Here is a 20,181-nt window from a genome sequence, read left to right as displayed (position 1 = left end):
ATCCCGCAGGGGCAGCCCGGTGCCGCCAGCCCGGCGCTCCGGGGGCCGCCGGTGGGGGCCCGTGCCCGGTGCTGGCGGGGCTGCCCCGGCCCCCACCGCCTCCCTCAGGCGCCCCCCGAGCCCCGGTGACCGGTACCGCGGACCCACCGCCGGCCTGGCCGCGCCGCGGGGCTGCCGTGCCCGCCCCATGCCCCGAGGCGGGCGGCGGTTTCCGCGCGGTGCTGCGCGCCCCGGCGTTACCGTGCCTCCGCGCTGTTTTACAGGTACAGTGAAGTTTTAAGTATGCCTAATTAACATAAAACAACTCACATCAGCCCATTCGCATTTTCTTTTTATTACAGAGAACAATCGAGAAATTAGTTTTCATACAGGTAAAAATTCAATCAAGTTTCAAAAAACAGGACCATTTTCTGTGAAGCTTGTACTAGTGAAATTGCAACACTGAAACTACATTTATTACTGTAAGAGAAGTTAGGACCAGTACTTGTGAAACAGTACATAAATGCCCAGGGAAACTAAAGTGAACCCATGAAAATACAAATTCTTTAATAAAAATGAGTAAAGCAGTCATCAGCAGAGAAATCGCTCTTTTACCAAAATGGTAATCTTATTTGGCAGGAGTATTCCTTCCTCTTGTTCCATCAAGGCTAATCTTCTGGAAAACAACAACTGCGTCGACAACACAGAGAACAAACAATACAAGACCAAACACCTATAGAAATAACGATAATGTTAGTTTCCCCACAGGATCTCTGGCTGTTGCTGTAGTGACTGTACTATTCCCCAAAGCAGCAGTAATCTCATCCTCCTAACTTGGTTCTGGCCTTCCAAATACATTCGTGATTTGAGACAGCTGATAAACATCCTTATTTAAATCCCATCAGGCTTTCACAGGAGCTGCCTACACTCTGGCTTTGTTTGAAGTTTGTGTGAAGCCTTGGAGATGAAGCATTCTCCTTGAAAGCTAAGCTAATACTGCATTACGCCAGACAATGCTTTTATCCTAAATGAAAACCCTTCTGTCTCTTTAAGGGTTGCCTAATTAATGGTGTTGGCTCAGACAAAAGCCAACATTTGTAGAAACAAGCCTAGCAGGAAGAGCTCCTCTCCTCTGAAGCGCTGAACGGGGAACATACACCAAATTGAAGAAAATGCACACAAGTATTTAAAAAATGTACAACTTCAGGCAGGCAGCTGGAAAAAATGTGTTTGCAGAACAGGCGCTGAGTTTACTTGCTTGGCTCTTGCCCTTCAGCCCCATCCCACATGCACACAAAGATTTTTTAGGCAAGCAGGTTTTAAAACACAATTACCTGATCAGTGAGAGTAATGCTAAGGCAAGCTTTTTCAGGAGAGCACAGCTGAAGGCACTTTGTGCCCTGGTAGCACAGGCCTTGGGGCAATGCTGTTTGCTGAAGGTCTCACTCGTTCTGCCCAAACTTGTTTTCCAAGCGACCTGCTTTGTCTCCTGCTTCCAACTTAAATTTAATTTGTATTAACTTCACAAAGGAGAATATAAATCATATTCTGGCATAGCCAGTCACTATCGGAAAGTACCCTTTTCACTTAGGATGCTGTTGCCAGTGCAGACGCCAGCTTTCCATCTCATCATCTCTGAAGCCCGTTTCGAAAAACTCCCATGGCAGGTTGTGCATTGCCACATTTTAGCTTATCTTGTACTTCAGGAGGCTTACATACTTTCAAAACTGAGAGGTTTTCCCCCGCTTATTGCAGTTGCTTAAACCATTAAACTGGTTTGATCTTAAGTACACAAACCCCTTACAATCGCAGTATGAAAAAGACCTTCTCAACTACCCTAATTCCTCAGTTTGTCAGAAAAAAACACTATAAGCACCAGGAGGGAGGTACCAGCATGTCCGTTAAGAATTGCAAACTGTTTTTAGCAGGATTGTAGACACTTCTTCTTAAGTCGTGTACCCAAACTGGGTAGTCCTAAAAGAGCTACAGATTCTCCCAGCAAGGATGTCAAGCTATGGAAGCAAACACTGGTTACTCAAATTAGTTAAGACTCCAGGAGTTTGCAGTGCTTGCACTTCTCTGTAGTAATTACTAAGTCTAGTAATATCTTTACATTCTAGTGATTTAAGGATTGGTTTTTAAGTGAGAGACACTGAATGTGTATTTGCTTTCGTTTTCAACTGCTGAGTACATTCTTCCATGAGAGTTATTTCCATGGCCTTACCACAATGTAAGTACACCCAGAGATTCGAATCCGCGTCTGCTCCCAGAACTGACATTCGTAATAACGTTCCTACTTACTCCTCCAGCCAGCGTCCCATTGTTGCTCTTGATGATCACTGCAAACAAGCACACGACGAGGAGGAACAAGGCGGCAACCACCGAGTTGAAAACGTCCTGCAACAGCCAGTGGAAGCAAAGTATTTATGCTGAAACACACGCCCGAAGAACGCGACTTGCTTTTGGTACCGCATGAATCACTAAAAAAGGCTGGCTTCCCATGAACACACATGTACGCTGACACCCGCATGCAACGGGCGCTGGCACCCAGCGGGTTGGTGTCGGAAAGCACGTTTGTGATAAAACGGGTAAGTTTTGCCTTTTTGTTTTTGCCGTCACATTCACGCCGCCTGGCTACGCCCGGCAGGCGGGGGCTGGGGGCGAGCGGCGGGCCCGGTGCCGCTGGAGGGCCGGGCGCGCTGCGCGGGGCGGGAGCGGCCCCCACTGGGTGCCCGTTACCGGCGGGGCCGCCTGTGCCCGGAGCCCGGGGCAGGGGCGCGGCGGGCGGTACTCACAGCCAGTGCCCAGCGCAGCCCGCCCAGCCGCCGGTCCAGCCGCAGCCAGTACAGCAGGAAGAAGAGCGCCGCGATGACCGCCTCGGCCAGGGCCAGCGCGCCGTAGGCGCCGGGCGAGCGGGAGCCCACGAAGCAGCAGAAGGCCACGGCCGCCAGCAGCTGCGGGGACGGGGGCGGCACGGCGGTCAGCAACGCCCGCGGCGGAGCCCCCCCGGCCGCCCCCGCCCCGCTCCCCCCGGCCTACCGCGCGGGCCAGCTTCAGGGCGCCCCGCGGGGAGCGCGGAAAGGCGCCGTCCATCGCCACCGCCATGGCGCCCGGCCTCCCCCGGCGCCGGAAGTGAAGCGGAAGTGCGGCGGAAGTGAGGGCCCGGGCCGGGGCCCGGGCCGGTGCCGGGGGGCGGGCGGCGGGGATGGGCCATGTGGCGGCTGGGTGCGGCCTGGGCGCGGCCCGCGGCGCTGCGCGGGGCCCGGGGCCGGCGGGGAGCGGGGAGCGGCGCGGCCGGGGCCGCCTGCGCGGGAGGAGCGACCGTGGGCCCAGCGGCACTGCGGGCCCGGCCCGGCCCCGGCGGCGGCTGTGAGTGCGCGGGACGGGCGGGCCCCCCCTCCCCTGCCGGGCCCCCCCTCCCCTGCCGGGCCCCGCGGGCCTCCCCTGCCGAGCCCCGCGGGCCCCCCCTCCCCTGCCGAGCCCCCCCTCCCCTGCCGGGCCCCCCCTCCCCTGCCGGGCCCCGCGGGCCCGGGCCGGTAGCGCTGGGGGCCGGGCTGCCCTGCGGGCGTGCCGCCTTGTGGGCCCAGCAAGCCCGGCGGCGCTTGCGGAAGCTTTATATATATAAATACGTGCAGAGAGAGGCCGGTGTGAGGCGTAGGGCAGCGGAGTGCTTGCCGTGGCCGTGCCCAGCCGGCCCCGCACCAGGCCCCGCGGGCAGCGGGCTCTCGCCAGCCCCGGCCCGGCCGCGGTTGATCGCTGCCGGTGGAAGCTGACGGGCGCGGTGGGCGCAGCGGCACCTGCGGAAGGGCGCGGGCACCCGCCGCTGGGCTCTTGGCGGGGCGGGGGACGGTGCAGAACTTCGGCTAAAAGTGCGGCCGTGTGCGGTGCCCGCTGCGTGGCCCAGTGTTACCCACACCTGGGGGATCGCTGGTTTTGCAAATGTCGTTATTAAGCAACAGAGAACCTAAAGGTGTCACGGAGGGGCTGGCGTTGAGACGCGGTGTAACTAGAAGTTAGGAAGCCCTCCTTCCCGCTTGTAACTGCTGTTTGTTTCCGTTCTAGATAAACATCTGATAAAAGGAGATGATAGGAAGACAGTTGTAAGTATTTGCATTTTGTTCAGTAAAATATGTAGAACGTGCAGCCTCTTATTTTGTTGCAATCTGAGCCTATGTGCTGGCGTCCATGGGGCACGGTTGCTGCGCTGCAGTGGGGCCTCCGTCATGGGGTCTCACCGCGCGAGCCCACGCTCACCCGCCGCTCTGAATCGCGGTAAGGTCCTGAGGGGTTTGTGCAAATGCATGGTATGGCGTGGGGACAGGTGTCCGTTTGGGGTCAGTTGCATCTGTAGCGTTGCAGTTGCCCTATACAACCCTGCCTGTGAAGCTTGAGGTTTTTTTTTGTGTTTGGAATCTCATTACTTTAAACTAAAAATTATTTAAGACAGCTGAAAAAACATAATCTTAGTTTATTTTAATAGTGCAGGTTTCTGAAAATGTAATGAATCATAAGCTATCTGTTTATGGATAGCAAAGTTATTACTTCAGCTGGCGTTTATTTTAAGTTGAAAGTTCAGCTGTAGCCTCTGCGGTGAGCTGTGGCAGATGGTGTGGGGAGCAGCAGCCCAGAAGGTGACCCTCTGAAATTCCGGGGAGCCGTGGGAAGGGGGTGACAAGCTGGGAGCAGGGGCAGCAGCTGGGGTCCCAGAAGGTAAAGGCTGCCCCAGGCCGGGTGGAGAGACATTTGGTACCTGTGTGTCAGGGAGAGAAAGTGCGGTGGTCTGCGGGGAGTCACAGAATCCAAACCGATCCCTGATGTCTTCCTACAAAATAATGTTTTTATATTCTAAGGAAATAGTATGCTTGATATGGGAAGAGTATATTTTTTATGCATGCTGTTTACAACTATGTGATAGCACGGTTTTTAAAGGTGATGCTGTTTTTCATCAGATATGCATTGAAGGGAACATTGCAAGTGGAAAAACAACATGCCTGGATTATTTTGCACAGACTAGCACCATTGAGGTACTCGATATACATTTCTTTTACATTTTTTCATCTACATCGTTAAGCCATTGCTCATCTTGTGTGCCCCAGGGGTGCACCTCCCCCTTCCCCAACTCTTTACCTTCAAATTGAAGAAGAGGAATTTAGATGATGTGTAATACAGTACTAGATGCCAAAATATCAGAAAAAACTGTAAAGTAACAGCAGCCCACATGGCTTGGGCATGTTTGGGCATGCTTGTTTGCTGTTTCATGTCACTTAAATCTTAGATGTGTCTTGTAATATGCAGAGTAAAGACAAAGCAGTAATCATGTAAAAATACTGATGTCATGTAACTGAGAGCCCAGTAAATGGATGGCTTTTTTTAAAAAATGAAAAATCTGTTAAGAGTGGTTTCTGGAGATTTCTTAGACTGGAATGATATTTAATTTCATATTGGTTAGAACAAGATAAGGGGAAGGTCAGGCTTGCTGTATGTTAAACAAAATCAAGATCAAACTTCAGTGAGCAGTTGCTTTTGTGTGCACCAGATAGTAATACTTTTATAGTTGTAGACTTGTAAGGTCAAATTAATTATTTTGAGTATAAAACATGTTTAACATGGAGTCATTCTTTTTACCAAGGTTTTGACAGAACCTGTCACTAAGTGGAGGAATGTTCATGGTCACAATATCCTGGTAAGTGGCAGAAATTATTTCTGCAATTGCAATCACTGTTCTTTTAGAAAGACATGCACAAGGACTTCTCACTGATCAGCAAAACTGTTACAAAAGGTGTGGTCATAATCTCATACAGCAAAAAATAAAGCTCTATGATGCAAAAGATCTTTTACTGTGATTAAGACATGCGTATAGTAGAAACATTGCATATCAGATGTGGTTTTGACAAGGACTGGGTCTTTTATTTGGTGTGAGCTAGAAGAAATTCTCAGGAAGGTAAGCCCTGAGTGTGACAGATGTTTCTAAATCTGCTTATGCCTGTTTCAAAGAAGGGAAGAACACCGCTCAGAAAGTGAGGGCTGGATCTGATCGGTTAGTATTGTTTGACTGCTGAAGATAAGGAAAATTCAGTCCTGTGAGGTGTGGACAGCTTCTCTTGTTTTTTGGGCAGTCATTGTTTCTTGGAACCCTTTCCCACGAGTATGTCACTTTGTCACAGCTGTGCTTGCAGACAGCAGTCAGGGTGCTTGCCTACATCTGCAGATAGGCTTTTGCTGGGGTGGTTGGAGTGGTTTCTGATGCCAGTCTTCCCTGCTTGTATGATCAGCTCCATAGCAAAAATCGTATTGCGGGCTAAGATGTGTATCTACGCTCAAGCTCGCGTGGAACTTGAGTCAGCACAGTGGTGTGGATACACCCCAAACCACACGTGCCCAAACGTGTGTTTGATACCATCACTGCTAGCGCAGATCCTCTGAAAAAGTAAATTCTCCCTACTAGGAGTTGCTGATGCTTTACTTTTTTCTTATTAGTAGAGGGGTGGGGCATGCTGGCTGTGTCTCACATCGTCACAGCATTCTGTGCACTTCAGAACACTTTCTCATTCTGATCTTGGGCAGGGAGAAAAAGAGGAGGTCAGGTCTGTGGACTGAAGCCATGCTGCTGACTTAAAGCTTGTCACCTCAGCAAACAGACACTGAATGATGTTTTATTCCGAGTCAGATATTTTCTCTGCTCTGCAGGATAGACTGTTGCTTGTAAATATATGTGTGTGTGTAACTGCAGCAATCGGATTAGAGTAGAAAATCTGACAACTGCTTGGAGGATCCTTTGGGAAGAACAGTTGTCTGTGTTAAAAGACAGATTTTCTGAGGCCCAGACCATACTTACTGGAACCATATATGCGTTTCTGTATGGACTGGTTATATGTCAGCGCACAATAGTAGAGTAGCAGAAAGTATTTTTTAATTAGTAAACATATTTGAACTGTCTTAAATGAGCTGTGCCTTGGTCCTGACCGTTCCAGGTAACTAATTTCTGTTGACTTCAGCGAGCGTTCCACGTGCCCTACTTAGTGACTCTATGGACCAGGACTGTAATTCTTCTGTGCATTGTGGAGAGCAAATGATCACTTAATTCTTGTCAGACCTGCTGTCAGCCGTTTTAGTGCACTTTGTTTAGAAATTCTGTTGTTGTGCTAAAGCTTACTAAATACCCAACTTCACTTTTTTTTGCTGTTTGACCTAATGAAAACATCTTTTTCTCTTGCTTCCATCTCTGACCCCAGGGCTTAATGTACCAAGATGCATCAAGATGGGGGATAACGTTACAGACCTACATACAGCTTACCATGCTGGAGCAGCATACCAGACCAATGGTAAATGAATATATTTTTAATTTTTAAAAAATTAGATGCTGTTATGAGTAATGAATCTTTTAAACCTTGTATCCAAAAGTTAAGATGCTGTTTGCGGGGTTTTTTTTTGGTTTGGGGTTTTTTTTGTTTCTGCAGTGGATTTGATTTTTTATGGTGCAAAGATGCTGTTGATATGCTCAGCATGGTGCCCCAGGGGTGAAATATCTGACTCCTACCTGCTCAAACTTCTGCTTCCCCAAACTACTACTGCTTTTCTTGTACCACCCTTACGAGCTAGACTTGCCATCATCACACGTCAGTGACTTGGATGTAATTAGCGTCTATATAAATTTAGCTATTTCAAATCTTTGGCAACTATCAAGTAATTTTGAAGGTCATGTTAGTATTCGTTCTACTGCTTCATGCTGTCTAGCATAAATTTAGCTATTGCTTCTTGTGTTTAGCCAAAATACTTGCGTTAAAATTTTCTGTTGTTCTTTCTTTAGATTCTTTCTTTTCTATTAGATTCTTTCTATTCTTTTTTCCCTGTATTACTTCACATACACTACCTTTTAACAAGACCTCTTCGTTTCTCTTTCCTTCAAACACCTTAAATTACTTCCTATGCTAAATCTTCTATTCCCTGATTCCAAGACCTGATCTTAGGTGGCACGCTTGTATCTTGATTGCTCTTGCATTGTATTTTCTGAGCCTGTGTCAGGGCAGACTTTTGGGAGTACCACATATGATAGTGATACTGTGCATATAATTGTTAGCTTTTTGGAAGAGGTGTTTTTCCAAGACAATAGAGACTTCATCCTCTTGCAGAAAAAAATCATTCAAAAATTCGTGAGGATCATGCTGCATTTCAGGCTGGGCTTTGCTGTCCTTGCCATTTGAGCCTTGCTGGAGCAATTGTTGCTTCTGTGGTCATTAACATGCATAATGAATACCTGGTTGGAAAGAGCTCTACCAGGATTGCCTTGTTCTGCAGGGGCCAGATTGCGTCAAGAGAATCTCTCTTCTCCAAAATGAGGTGCTGTTTGAGCACATGCACGTCTGGCTAAGGCTGGTGCTTTGTAGGTCGTAATTACTTTTTTTTTTAAAAGTGCTGTTTTCTTGTTACAGTTTTTCTGATGTTAGACCTGTGCTGTTGATGCAGTAACACCTGAAGGTGGCAATAGTTCCTGTAGCTCTGCAAATCCTAAGTGGATTGCTGCATTTTTGTGCCCCTAGTTAACTTCAGCTGCTCAGCGGAATGCTTCTGCAGTTACTTTTGAAACCTGTGTATGAGTAACAAATTAGTTCTGTAGGCCTTTAATAACGTGGTGACCATAAGCAAGATTAGGAATACTTGCTTTTTGTGGTTCCCACCCTTCCAGTAAGTTTATCACAACAATACTCAGTTCTTCCAGATCTTAAATATTTCATAATGTAAAGGACATGGTATACAATATGAGCTTGAAAAGAGGCAAACAGGCTGAAAAATGTAGATTGTCTTTTGTAGGTTTCCCCCATAAGAATGATGGAGCGATCAATTCACAGTGCAAAATACATTTTTGTGGAAAATTTGTATCGAAGGTATGGTATATGGTTTTTTACTTTCTTGGCTTCATTAGATTAAAAAATATATCTAATTGATTGATGATTTCTTTGTTAATTTGAATCTAAGTGGTCTGTGAAGTCTGTCAGTTCTGTGTTGGAGTGGCAGTGTATTTTTATGGGACGTGCCACCCACTGGTAGTATAAAACCTGTAGGACAATGGGCCAGGTGAGAGCCTGTTTCAGAAGTGCTCGTGTGTATTTAGAACATCTTATTATTTAGAACACCATTTACTGAATTTATCTGCTCTCCAGCTGAATACAAAAGTTGTGCTTGAATCAAAGCAAACATGTACTGAACAGGTGAAGAACCAGGAGGATATAAAGATTAACGCTGTAGGAGGGAGAGAACTAGATAGCATTACCCAACCTAGCATCCAGGATTGGCTTTTCTTGCAAGCAGGAACTTGAGTTCACATGCTGTTGCTCAGAAACAGGATTCGTAGGATCAAAATAGACTTTAAACCTTGGCAGGCTAGTGAGTAAGGAAAGAACAAGAGCTGTTTGTCTCTAAATGTCACTTTCTGAATCAGGTCCCCACCCCAAGGTGTGCTTGGGCCAGAGGAAGAGCAGTTGGGCCGAACACAAGTTATTTGACTCTGGAGCATAAGACTGTGGCCTGGAATAGGAAAAGCATTTATTACCTGGCCGATGTATAACTTGCCCATCTCATACTAACTAAAATAGGGCAGTAACCTGTACTGATTTTTTTGTGTGTTTATTTTTGGTGGTTTTTTTTTTTGTTTCGAATGCTGAGCTTCTGCTGAGAAGTGTATACAACAGATTGTGTTTTCAATGGATTTTTCAGTGATCTTAAGGGACAAAACCAGTTTCTTCCCCCTGTCTGCAGGGAGAATGGCTGCATGCCACGAGATGGCATCCGTGCTACATCAGCTGCTAGCCTGTCACTGGAACTGCTTTGAAAGTTGAGAGAGACAGAGTAAGATGCGAGGCAAACAGAAAAAGACATTATTTATCCCAGTCTGTATACAATGGAAACGTACTGGAATGTGTCTTGTTTTTAATTACTTTTTTCTTTTCATTGTAGACAAAGTGCTTTTGCTACAAAGGCTGAGAACTTTGTTGCTATAAGACTAAGTCTGCTTGTGTCAACTCTATGTATTAATTCTGTAATAACATTTTTAAGGATATCTAAGATGTTTCGTGGCCTCAGCCCTTTTTAATATTGGACAGAAGGCATTTGCTGTGTTCTGTTACAGCAAGCTAAAAGCCAGCTGATGCTACCAATAGCAAACCAAGATAGAAGGTGTGTAAAAGGATTATAAATAAAACAAGGAAAGATTTGGGATACATGAATATAGCCATTTGGAGTCACATTAACAAAATAAGTAAAGCTGTCCTTCCTCCCTCATATCCTGTGTCCAGTGGTGGCTAAAAGTACCTGAAAAGAGTGTCAGAACGGGGTAAGCATTTATGATAATTTCTGAGAACATCCAGTAACTTAGTTTAGGGAATTCCTTACTCAGCAGTGTTTTTTCTGTATTTAGTAACCCACAGGGAATTTCTTTTCCATGAACCTGTCTGGTTTTCCGCTAAGCTTGTGTAAACCTTTAGTTTCCAGGACATCCCATGGCAAGCAGTTCTATAGCTTTGCTCCGTGTAGTTTGATCACCACCCTATTCCGTGTGTTGTAGTTCTTTAAAGATCATCTAGACTTGTCTCAAAAATGAATGCTTACTTCTGTGTAGAGGAAGGAGAACTGCGTATAAGAAAAGACAGGATGATTATTGGAGTATGGAAATAGTAGTAACAGTGGAAATGAAGTCCGTTTCAGAGTTCTGAAAGCACGTGAATTCTCACAGTGGGAGAAAGTGCTGTAACATAGAGGCAGTACCCCTGTGACTTTACTGCAGAGCCTGTTATTAGGGGGTAGGGAAAGTCATCTTAGTAACCGCAGGCACAGCTTCAGGACAAATGATGAAAGAAAGTAATTAAAGCTTTGAACAAAAATGTAAAGTCAGCGACCAACAACACATCATGTTAGACTAGTCTAGTAATTGTGTTTTGTAATGTTCCACCCCGCCCTCCCCGGCCCCCTTGAACAAAGGCATTCTGCATCGATCTGAAGTCATGTATTTATCAAGCAGGTTTTGGGAGACTTTTGTGCATGATGGTTCATAAGTGCAGAAGCTGGTGGTGTAATGTGATAGCAAATCTCGTTGAAGGGAGATATTGACAGGGCATGTGTCACGCTAGAAGGACGCTACTCGTGTTGGTTCAGCCTTTGGATTGATGCTTTGGTACAAAGGGTGAGAGTATGCTAATAAATTCCGTCATTCCATTGAACTGACGACAGTTCAACTGTAAGATGAAAGATTGTAAGTTGAAAAGCAGAAATATATCTTTTACAATATTTATAGATCAATAAAAATTGATTGCAAAGTAACACTAGTTTTGCGTAGCCCAGAGAAGAGTGAGTGACTCTTGGAAGTATCTGGCAAAGGGCTTCCAGGAGGGAGATGGAAATATTGGTGCTTTTGTACACAGCTTTTATGAGAGCTTTTTAAAATTACTTTTTACACTTCTAACTGCTTGTTCATGATCTGTGAAATAAAATTGAAACAGGCGTGAAGCTGAGATACTGGCACGATCAAAAGAATTGAAAGCCTGTTTAGAGAGACAAAACCAGCTTGACATATGTATAGGAAAGTTGGGAGAATACACTTGTCACCTATGGGCACACTGGGTGCAAACACAAAAAATAGGAGTTACTGAAGCTGGAAGACTGTAATAACAAAGGAATAATTAGATATAAAAAGGCTATGGATACATTAAGGGCTAAAAATTTGAAGATGGTGTCTTAGCCATCAGAGGAAGAAAGAGAATCTTTACACTTGATGCTTTTCTGTATCAGGATAATAGTGCCCTGTGGCAGTGGAAAGCCTTAGAACGATTGCTTCCCATGCAGTGTTTTTTTAAGTTCAACTGCTGCATGAAAATTTCAAAAATCATTCTGTAACTAAACCGACTTTGCAAAGGAAAATTCCTTTGTATCCTCTGGAAGCTTTTTCTTTCCTTGTTACTATTTCCTAGAAGGAATCTTCTGTCTCTGTCGGGGAGTGATCCTAATTCTTGTGTAGGTTAGTCAACATGCAGAAATCATGCAGAGAACACTGGTGAGGTTGTCCATTGTAGAAATTAAATTATGTCTGTTTGATGGAAGGTCTAGAAAACAAAACTGACCTGATACATCTCTAAATTTTGCTGAAATGTTACTAAAAAAACCTCCTCACGCTCAAGCTGTTCAACAGGTATGTTCAGCAAAGGGGTTGTTACATAGCTGTATGGAAGGCAGATTCCCATTAAAAGTATGTAAAAATGAAATAGAACTTTTAAAATTCAACGTAAGATTCAGACTGAATGGGGAAAGCATGCTACAAAGAGCAGAGCTTATTTTCTGCTTGCTTTTCTGTAAGAGAAGGTATTGCTTAGGGTCCCAGTCTTAAAGATTGAGAAGAATCACTTGTTACTTCTAGTCTAGACAAGCTCTTCTCCTTTAGGAGAACGATGAGTTGAAGCAAGGGATGAAGAGCTGTGGCAATATCAGGAATAGCAGCTCTTCTTTGACCCAGTGTTACTCAGTATTTGTGTTTTGGCTTTGCAGGCTTTTTCCCAGAGAGAGAAGTAAGAGTAAGATTTACGATGGTGAAGGAAGGCTTAAATTGTAAGCAATTGCTGTGAGTCTCCAGCATGCAGAGATATGCATGGGTGTCCAAGTTCTTACTGCGATTGCACGTCTGAGTTTAGCACTGAAAGGCACACTTATATGAGGTGTAAAACTGTAGAAGAATTTTAAATGTGCACGTGAGTATGCATGGTACGTTATAGGGTAAGCACTAGCAATTCACTTTGTGCCATTTGAATTTGTAGTTAGTTATTCATAGCTCGTTCCTGTGATGTTTAACTTTTGCAGTAAAAACTTACTTGGTAGGAGTCGAAAGTCTGCCAACTTTGGAAATGAAAACACCCTTCTGTACCTTTTTTGTTACTTGTAGCTTTATGGATCTTGAGCCTGACCCAGAATCCTCACAGGATGTTGGGAGAAATCCTTCACTGTGAGGGTGGTGAGACACTGGAAGAGGCTGCCCGGAGGAGCTGTGGATGCCCCATCCCTGGCAGTGTCCAAGGCCAGGCTGGATGGGGCTTTGAGCAATCTGCTCCAGTGGAAGGTGTCCCTGCCCGTGGTGGGGGGGCTGGAACTAGATGGTCTTTAAGGTCCCATCCAACCCAAACCATTCTGTGATTCTATGATTATGCAGGGGACTCCACTGGCAGAGGGAAGGCAAAAGCATGGTGACTGCAGGGCAGGTCAGTGCAGAATTGACCTGCACTTACCTGTCTTTTAGGGTAAGAATAGCGGGGCTTTTTCTTAATTCTAATTCCTTTTGATGATACGTCTTGGAGAAGAGTAGCAGAATTAGTATTTGGCTTATGTATATGCCTGCTGCCCAGAAACATACACGACTGATGTATTAGAAGAATAACAGTGAATTATCCCATGTTTTGGGTGCTTTGGGAGGCAAGATATTCAGCTGGATGGCAGATAAAGAAGGGAGGTAGTATGAATATGGGTTTTGCTTTCTTGCATACTTAGGTGGAAATATCTTTCTGGATTATCTTTACTGAGTTTTGCCAGTGATCAAAGCACGTTGCCAGAAGAATGGTTTAGAAATCTGTGGAATCTTTTTTGTTCAGCACTATTTAAAATGTTGCAACTGGTCTTAATCATTCAGGTGGAGAGGACAGGAGCCTCTCAATCCTATCTCTTTTTCGTGAATTTATCTTGCAGAGGCATTCAGGAAAGAGTGTGGAGTATGTGTTATTATTACCAGTTTTGAAGAAAGACTAATGTAAAACTAGTAATATTTTATATTTAGGGATATGGTAATAAGTGGAAATTTTGATACTAGTAAAAGCATAACATATGCTTCTTAATATGGGCTCTGTAGACATGAGTCTACATGAGTCGTTTTACATGAGTCGTTTGATATTTTATTATTCTTACTGAGATAACTTTGGGACAATTGTTTCTGATATTGTCTGTGCGCTCTGAATACAGAGTTCAAATTAAGCATATTGAATATTTCACTGCTCTTTCCACAAATATTTCTTGCAGTGGCAGTAAATTTTATTTACACGGTGTCATCATTTTTTCACTGCTCTTTACTATGGCTTCTGTAAGGAATTATCAGAGCTGCATAGTAAATCAAGCCTTTCTGGTGACACGCGCTGTAGTAGAGTCCAGATAGATGTGAAATGATTCTGATATAAAGAACTTGAGCAATAAATACCATTGACAGTAATTTGTTGTTACTGTATAAATGTCAACATGGTAATATTTTTCTTGTTAGTCACCAAGTAATTATTTCTTAACTGTAGTGGGAAAAATAATTAATGTTTGTAACTGTTAATAATAGGAACTTTGTGTTAGTGCTTATTTAACAAAAAGAAGAAAGATTTGGTCTTTCTGTTGTGTAAACAATGCTTTAGGAGGCCTTCAGTTTGGGCGGGCATAATATTGGTCTTGTTTTTATTTCACATATGCTGGAGTAAATTGGGAGTAATTCTAGTCGGGTAAAAAAAAAAAAAAGTTTATGATTGATCTGTGCATGCTTTTCAGTGAGTGGTAACTTTTATGTTTATTCAGCGGAAAAATGCCAGAGGTGGATTATGTTGTGCTGACTGAGTGGTTTGACTGGATCCAGAGCAACACTGATGTTTCTGTTGATTTGATAGGTAAAATTCTGATGGCATCTGGAGGGGCATGTTTGTGGGTGGGTTCCTTACTGGGAGAAAAAATGTTCCTTGGGTCATAAATAATCATATTATTCAATATAATAGTGGCTGCAATGTGTAGCATCAGACAGCATTAATTTGTGGATGGCTCATGGATTAACAGTAATGCCAAAGGGGAGGTTCAGTGGTGGTACCCAAGTCAGGATTCTTTCCTCCTATGGTTTGTGAACTAAATTTTTTCTTTGCTTTTAAAGCTGATCCTTGAACATAACTATTATAATTTTTGTCATGACAGTTTACCTGCAGACTTCTCCTGAAGTTTGTTATGAGAGGTTAAAGAGAAGATGCAGAGAAGAGGAAAAGATCATTCCTCTGGTAAGGAGTTCTTTCAATATCTGTGGTTACAATGAGCTTTAAAAACATAATTATTCCAGTCTAGAATACTAAAATCATATCCTGAGTGCATTGCCAAAATGTGGTCAGTTGTTTCCACTGCAAACTAAAAACTTCAATATTTGATTTTGATTTATTGTAAAAAAGTGATCTATCACGCACCCTGACTTTCCCAAGTGTTACGTTTTAGTAATCAGTGTACTGTAGCTGACTGTTTAGGTGCGGTATTAATCTACTGTTAATCCTTTCTAAAGTGTCAAAAAGCAATTGCCTTTATGCCCTTTAATGATAGAAAAGCACGCAGCATGCAGGTGCTGAAGATTTATGTGGGTGCTTTCTGTTGTCTGCTATTCCCAGGATGTTTATGTGTGAAAAGTTGTCTCTGCTTGTGTCTGAAAAGAAGCAACTTGTTGAAAATTGTTAGCGTGGGAATCTGCTTAAAAATTACCTGTAGCAATTGAATAACCTGTGTCAGTTGGCAGAATGGCCTTTCATTAAACAGGTTTTCTCCTAAAGAAAGCCTAACCAGAAATAAATGTAGTTTCGGAAACCATAGTGTATACTCCCAAGGTATCTCTAGTTTTGGGCAGTTCAGTAGAAGCAATTGACAGTTGAAGTTACATGCAAGGCAGTACATTTTGGGCCATGTGAAATTCTGCCTTGGAAAGTAAATCCTTGCTGTAATGGATTTGAAGAGACATTGTGTTACTTCACAGCTCCACCGAGGGGTGGGGAGGAGCAATTATGAATGACAAATTTTAAGTGGTCTCCATGAAAAAAACCCCTAATAACTGATGACAGGCACAAGTGCTTTTAGAGGAAAGTGAGTCAGAGTTAGGAGAAAGTGAACTGGGAATTTTAGGAAAATGTGTTGACACAGAAAGAGCATTCAATACATATTCTTTGCAGTCTTGCCCTTTTTGTCCTCCCTTCTCTTTGTTGTATTTTTCTCTGTAAAACCCCGTTACACCTATGGGAGAGAAACATGGTTCTTGGTCTTAAAAGGAGCTGAGAGCCCTGGGCTCCTGCAAGCCGTGTCTTTGAGGTTCTTCATGGAGTAAAACCTTATACTGGGAATTAATTTTTCTTAGAAACCTTCTGATGGTTTTTATTTTTGTTAGTGGAAGTACCTGATGCTGGCTTTTATATGTAGTTCTTGACTGCTTACCAAATGTATAAAAATTGCAATGTGTATTTCATCCCTGGGCATATGTGTTATTTGAACACCTCTTTTCTAGGAATATTTAGAAGCTATTCATCAGCTCTACGAAGAGTGGCTTATTAAACATACACTGTTTGAAGTTTCCTGCCCAGTGCTTGTGAGTATTATTTTAGTTATAACCAATTACGCATATGGAGGATTGCACTCTTCAAATACTAAGAGTGTTACTTAGTGGTAAGAGTAAATTTGCTTTTCTAATAACCTTTGGAGAATGAAAACCTCAGAAAAATGTTTACAGCTATCCATAATGCATAGCATAAAAGTCTGGTCTTGCATCTCTTTGGTGGAATTTGAGGGTCTGTTCACTGTGATTGTTTACAGGATAAGGCATGTCGCTTTTCCATGAATGCCAGATTCTGAACAGGAGGCTAACTGAACAGGTCTCTAGGAGTGTATCACTTTGGCTTCAGTGGTAGCCCTGTTCTATTTTGCTCAAAAGCAACCGTGTTTTATGGTGTCAGTCATTTCTAATGTTCATGTTCTTCTTTTCAAGGTTATCGGAGCTGACCATGACATGCAGAAAATGCTAGAAAAGTATGAAGAAAACCGGGACCAAATACTAAACCCATATAATATGCAACGCCATTTATAGAAGTCTGAGCTGTTTTATTTAAAAAAACATGTTTATTAAGTCTGGTTTGGGGGCAATTTTGGGTATCTTTAATATTTCTAGATATAATGGGTTTCGCTTTTGAATTATGTTGTGTAGAAAGTTGTGGACTTACTGCTATGAAACGTTGAGATACAAGTCGTAAACAGACTATAAGCCAACTCCCTTTCATGTTTTCAGGTTCTCCATCAGCTTTACTGTGTCAATTCTATTCAGCTAAAATGCGGCTATTTCTCCCATTTCCCACTTCACTGCTGCTTTTCTATAAGTAACCCAAGTTTCTTCCTTTTTTCCCCCCAAATTTCCCTATTTTTGTAATTTGAAAGAAAGAGTTCCATACAAGAGGTGGGGTGTCCTTTTTTATTATTAGAGGAAGCAAGTGAAGTGCATCAAGTTGAAGTAGCTTTGTTAAAACAGGTCTTACCAGGTTGAAATAGGAGGTCTTGCTCTAATCCTGCCTACACTAGTACAATTTCATTGAATTCACTAAGTTTCTTCTGCTTTACATGACATCACAATACAGCTCTAGTTTTGAAGATAAATGCACTAGTATACTCCCACCAAATTCAGTGGCAAAAAGAGTAACAGTTTTCAGAAGTGATCGCAGGACGGCTCTGAGGCTTTTTTTTTTTAAGCCCCATTTTTAAAAGGGCTTATTTCTCTCTGGTGTTCATGAAATCACTAGCCTTGCTACGGCCGAGTTGAGGACTAGTGAAAACACAGGGTACACAGAACTGTATTTGTTGTTCCTTTTAAATGGTTATAAAAAATTCTAGAATCGATTGATTTCTTAACTGTTTTGGATTCTTCTTTCGTACCTTTTTTTTTATAAAGAAAAATGCAGATGGTCTTTGGGTTTATATCTTGGATCAGTTTATTGTGACTTACAGGTACTTGAGGAGTATAGATTACATTCTTGCACTTGTTTAAGCTGAAGTGTTGAGTTGCCCTTAATTTCTGCTTTACCCTCCGAGTGTTGTCTTCAGGATAATCCTTTTAATGCAGCAGTTCTGACGGTTTTCATGTTACTTTTGCTGTTCAATTTGAAAGGAATGATTCCTGAAGTACAGTATACAATTTTTTTTTTCCACAGTAGTTTTGGTTGGTTTAACTAGAGCAAGCAAGGTTAACAGTGCTTTAAAACACAATTCTATTAATATAGAGCATCTGTCATAGCAATGTAGGGAACACTTCTAAAAATGGCTAACGTCCAAGGCTTCAGTTAGTATTGATCACTTATTACAGACATTTGTCTGTAACTTGGTGGAGAATATAAATTTTCAGTTACTTGGCTTTTCCGTGTTCCACCTGATTTTGGACAATATCAGATGACATTCGTTTTGGAGATTGCTTCACTGCTTTTATTTTGTAGTTTAGCGGTAGCTGGTTTTGTGCCTAAAAACTGTAGTATTGAAATGACTGCACTGTTTTCCAAATCAGGAAATGCAGTTAATTTCTTGCTATTTCCATCTGGTGGGATTTCCCCCCCTCCCCGGCCAAATCAGTACAACTTAATAATGATCAATGAGTGCACTGGCAGAGCATTTCCTAGTGAAGTACTAAATTAGCACACCAAAACTTGTGAACCCAGTATTGGCATTCTATTGTTCTGTTGTAAATCTTTAGAATTCTAGCTTAAAAATAAGATTTTTGCATGTTAAGTAATTATCTTTCTTACTGAAGCGTATTTGTAGGGGGATAGTAGTCATTCTTGAAACCTTCTGTTAAACTTGCAAATTTTTTTCTTCTGGAAGAGACCAAAAGAACTATTCCTTTGGAAATAGTTCTATACATTTGAAGTTCGGTCATCTGCAGTTTGTTCTTAATACTAACTTCATTATGGGTTGTAGAAGCAAAGGATATATATTTTGCACACAGTCCAGAAAATATCACTGAATTGTTTTGTACAGAGAATCTTACAGTACAAAGACTGTCACTGTTATCTTTCAGCTTTTGATAGAAATTTATGCATTTTGGTCAGACTTCCCCCCTCCCCCCCCTTTTTATTATATCAAAACAGTAGTTTGGATGGTGGGTATACATAGTCATAATTATAATGGAATATAAAGGAATAATTTATATAACTTATTTATTAAAAATTAAATGTGATGTCTACAGAGAACATGTTTTTTATGTTTTGCTAGCTATTAATTTACATGTATAGATTTTCATATTCAGGAAGGTTGGGGTATTTAATGAAAACTGGGAACAAACAAGCAACCTGTTTGGTTTATGTGTCATAAATGTAACATGTTTGTGGTCTGTTATAGATGTGTAGATAAAAATACTGCAGTAACCATAAATAGCTGTTTTTACCTCTGGAATTTATTTGGTTTTGTTTCTTGAAATCTGTTGATGAAGGGAGGGGGGGAAAAAAGGGCAATCAGCATTAGTCTTACATATTTTGTTTCTTTTACGACTGTCTGAGAAGCAGTGATTGGGTAGCAAGTTGCAAAGTACCATAGAAATGACTCATTTCTGTAGGCAGAGTGAACTTCAGTACCAGTGGAACGGGTAATACAAACAGGCTGCCACTTCTCTTGGCTTTTAAGGTTTGGTTGATAAGTGGGATGTAGCCTACACTTGTAGACTAAACCATAGGTAATTGCATGCATTTTGGCTGTTCTGGAGTATATTGTAGGAATACATGAGATGAGTAAAAGTTGTGGGGTTTAATTACTTTCATCACAATGAGTTCCACATCTAAATTGCAGTATGTGTGAAAAGTGATTATATCCTTCTGTATTGCCTTTATTACATAGTTAGTCTGAATAGATGATGTCTTCTCCCGACTTTGGCATTTACTTTGTCCTAGTCAAGGTGTCTTAGCAAATCTGTAACATCTGGGAGCAGCATATAAAATGACTTGAAGTAAGACAGAGACACTGGCAAAAACTAGAACATTTAATACTTGCGTTCTGTTAGCCTGGCCTTTTGTGTACTTTCTTCTAGCAAGGGGAAGCATGTTTAAGGGATCTTTCATGTTTGATTAAACACTTTACAAGTGACTGCCCAAAACTGTAGGTCTTAGAAAACCTTGAAAATTGTTTTCACCAGTGTAATTAGCGCACAATACTGCCAACACCAGGAAATAGGCCAGCATCTCCCTTCAGTGCACTTCTTCCTGCAGAGACTGTAGGAAGTGCTGGCTATTCTGCCATTCAGATTCAGACTTAAAGGTCTCTTGTCCCTCTCCTGCGTAATGGCTTTCCTGGTAAGTTACTGTCCTGTTTCCTGACTTGGAGAGTCCAGTCCTTCCTGTAGTGTATGGAGGTTTAAGTAAACATTGTGCATTTCTAAAGCAGGATAAAGTGAGA

General features: G+C 42.7%; 2 protein-coding genes across 2 annotated transcripts; one reads left to right on the top strand and one right to left on the bottom strand.

The window, feature by feature from the left end:
• Positions 1–313: 313 nt before the first annotated feature.
• LOC119157802 (chemokine-like factor) lies at positions 314–3,125 on the bottom strand. The gene is made up of 4 exons (XM_037409094.1): positions 3,019–3,125; positions 2,775–2,933; positions 2,281–2,376; positions 314–712 (listed from the first exon to the last, which is right to left on the bottom strand). Exons 1-4 carry the CDS (start codon positions 3,082–3,084, stop codon positions 608–610), a joined length of 426 nt encoding a protein of 141 aa, XP_037264991.1. The 5' UTR covers positions 3,085–3,125; the 3' UTR covers positions 314–607.
• Positions 3,126–3,532: 407 nt separating this feature from the next.
• TK2 (thymidine kinase 2) lies at positions 3,533–19,167 on the top strand. The gene is made up of 10 exons (XM_037409092.1): positions 3,533–3,949; positions 4,042–4,079; positions 4,929–5,003; positions 5,609–5,662; positions 7,212–7,301; positions 8,788–8,861; positions 14,551–14,639; positions 14,935–15,014; positions 16,271–16,351; positions 16,748–19,167. The coding sequence occupies exons 1-10, from the start codon at positions 3,919–3,921 to the stop codon at positions 16,844–16,846; spliced, it is 711 nt and encodes a 236-aa protein (XP_037264989.1). The 5' UTR covers positions 3,533–3,918; the 3' UTR covers positions 16,847–19,167.
• The last annotated feature ends 1,014 nt before the right edge of the window (positions 19,168–20,181 follow it).

Source organism: Falco rusticolus, chromosome 15 (genome assembly GCF_015220075.1).
Source record: "Falco rusticolus isolate bFalRus1 chromosome 15, bFalRus1.pri, whole genome shotgun sequence".
Taxonomy (NCBI): domain Eukaryota; kingdom Metazoa; phylum Chordata; class Aves; order Falconiformes; family Falconidae; genus Falco; species Falco rusticolus.
This window is presented reverse-complemented; position numbering and strand designations above follow the sequence as displayed.

Excerpts from the sequence above, each read along its gene's own strand:
- LOC119157802 (XM_037409094.1), bottom strand. The coding sequence starts at position 3,084 with ATGGCGGTGGCGATGGACGGCGCCTTTCCGCGCTCCCCGCGGGGCGCC. Across the intron at positions 2,377-2,774 it reads GGCTGCGCTGGGCACTGGCT|GACGTTTTCAACTCGGTGGT; the intron begins GTGAGTACCGCC and ends TGGCTGTTGCAG. Across the intron at positions 713-2,280 it reads ATGGGACGCTGGCTGGAGGA|GTGTTTGGTCTTGTATTGTT; the intron begins GTAAGTAGGAAC and ends TTATTTCTATAG.
- TK2 (XM_037409092.1), top strand. The coding sequence starts at position 3,919 with ATGTCGTTATTAAGCAACAGAGAACCTAAAG. Across the intron at positions 5,663-7,211 it reads TTCATGGTCACAATATCCTG|GGCTTAATGTACCAAGATGC; the intron begins GTAAGTGGCAGA and ends CTCTGACCCCAG. Across the intron at positions 8,862-14,550 it reads GTGGAAAATTTGTATCGAAG|CGGAAAAATGCCAGAGGTGG; the intron begins GTATGGTATATG and ends ATGTTTATTCAG.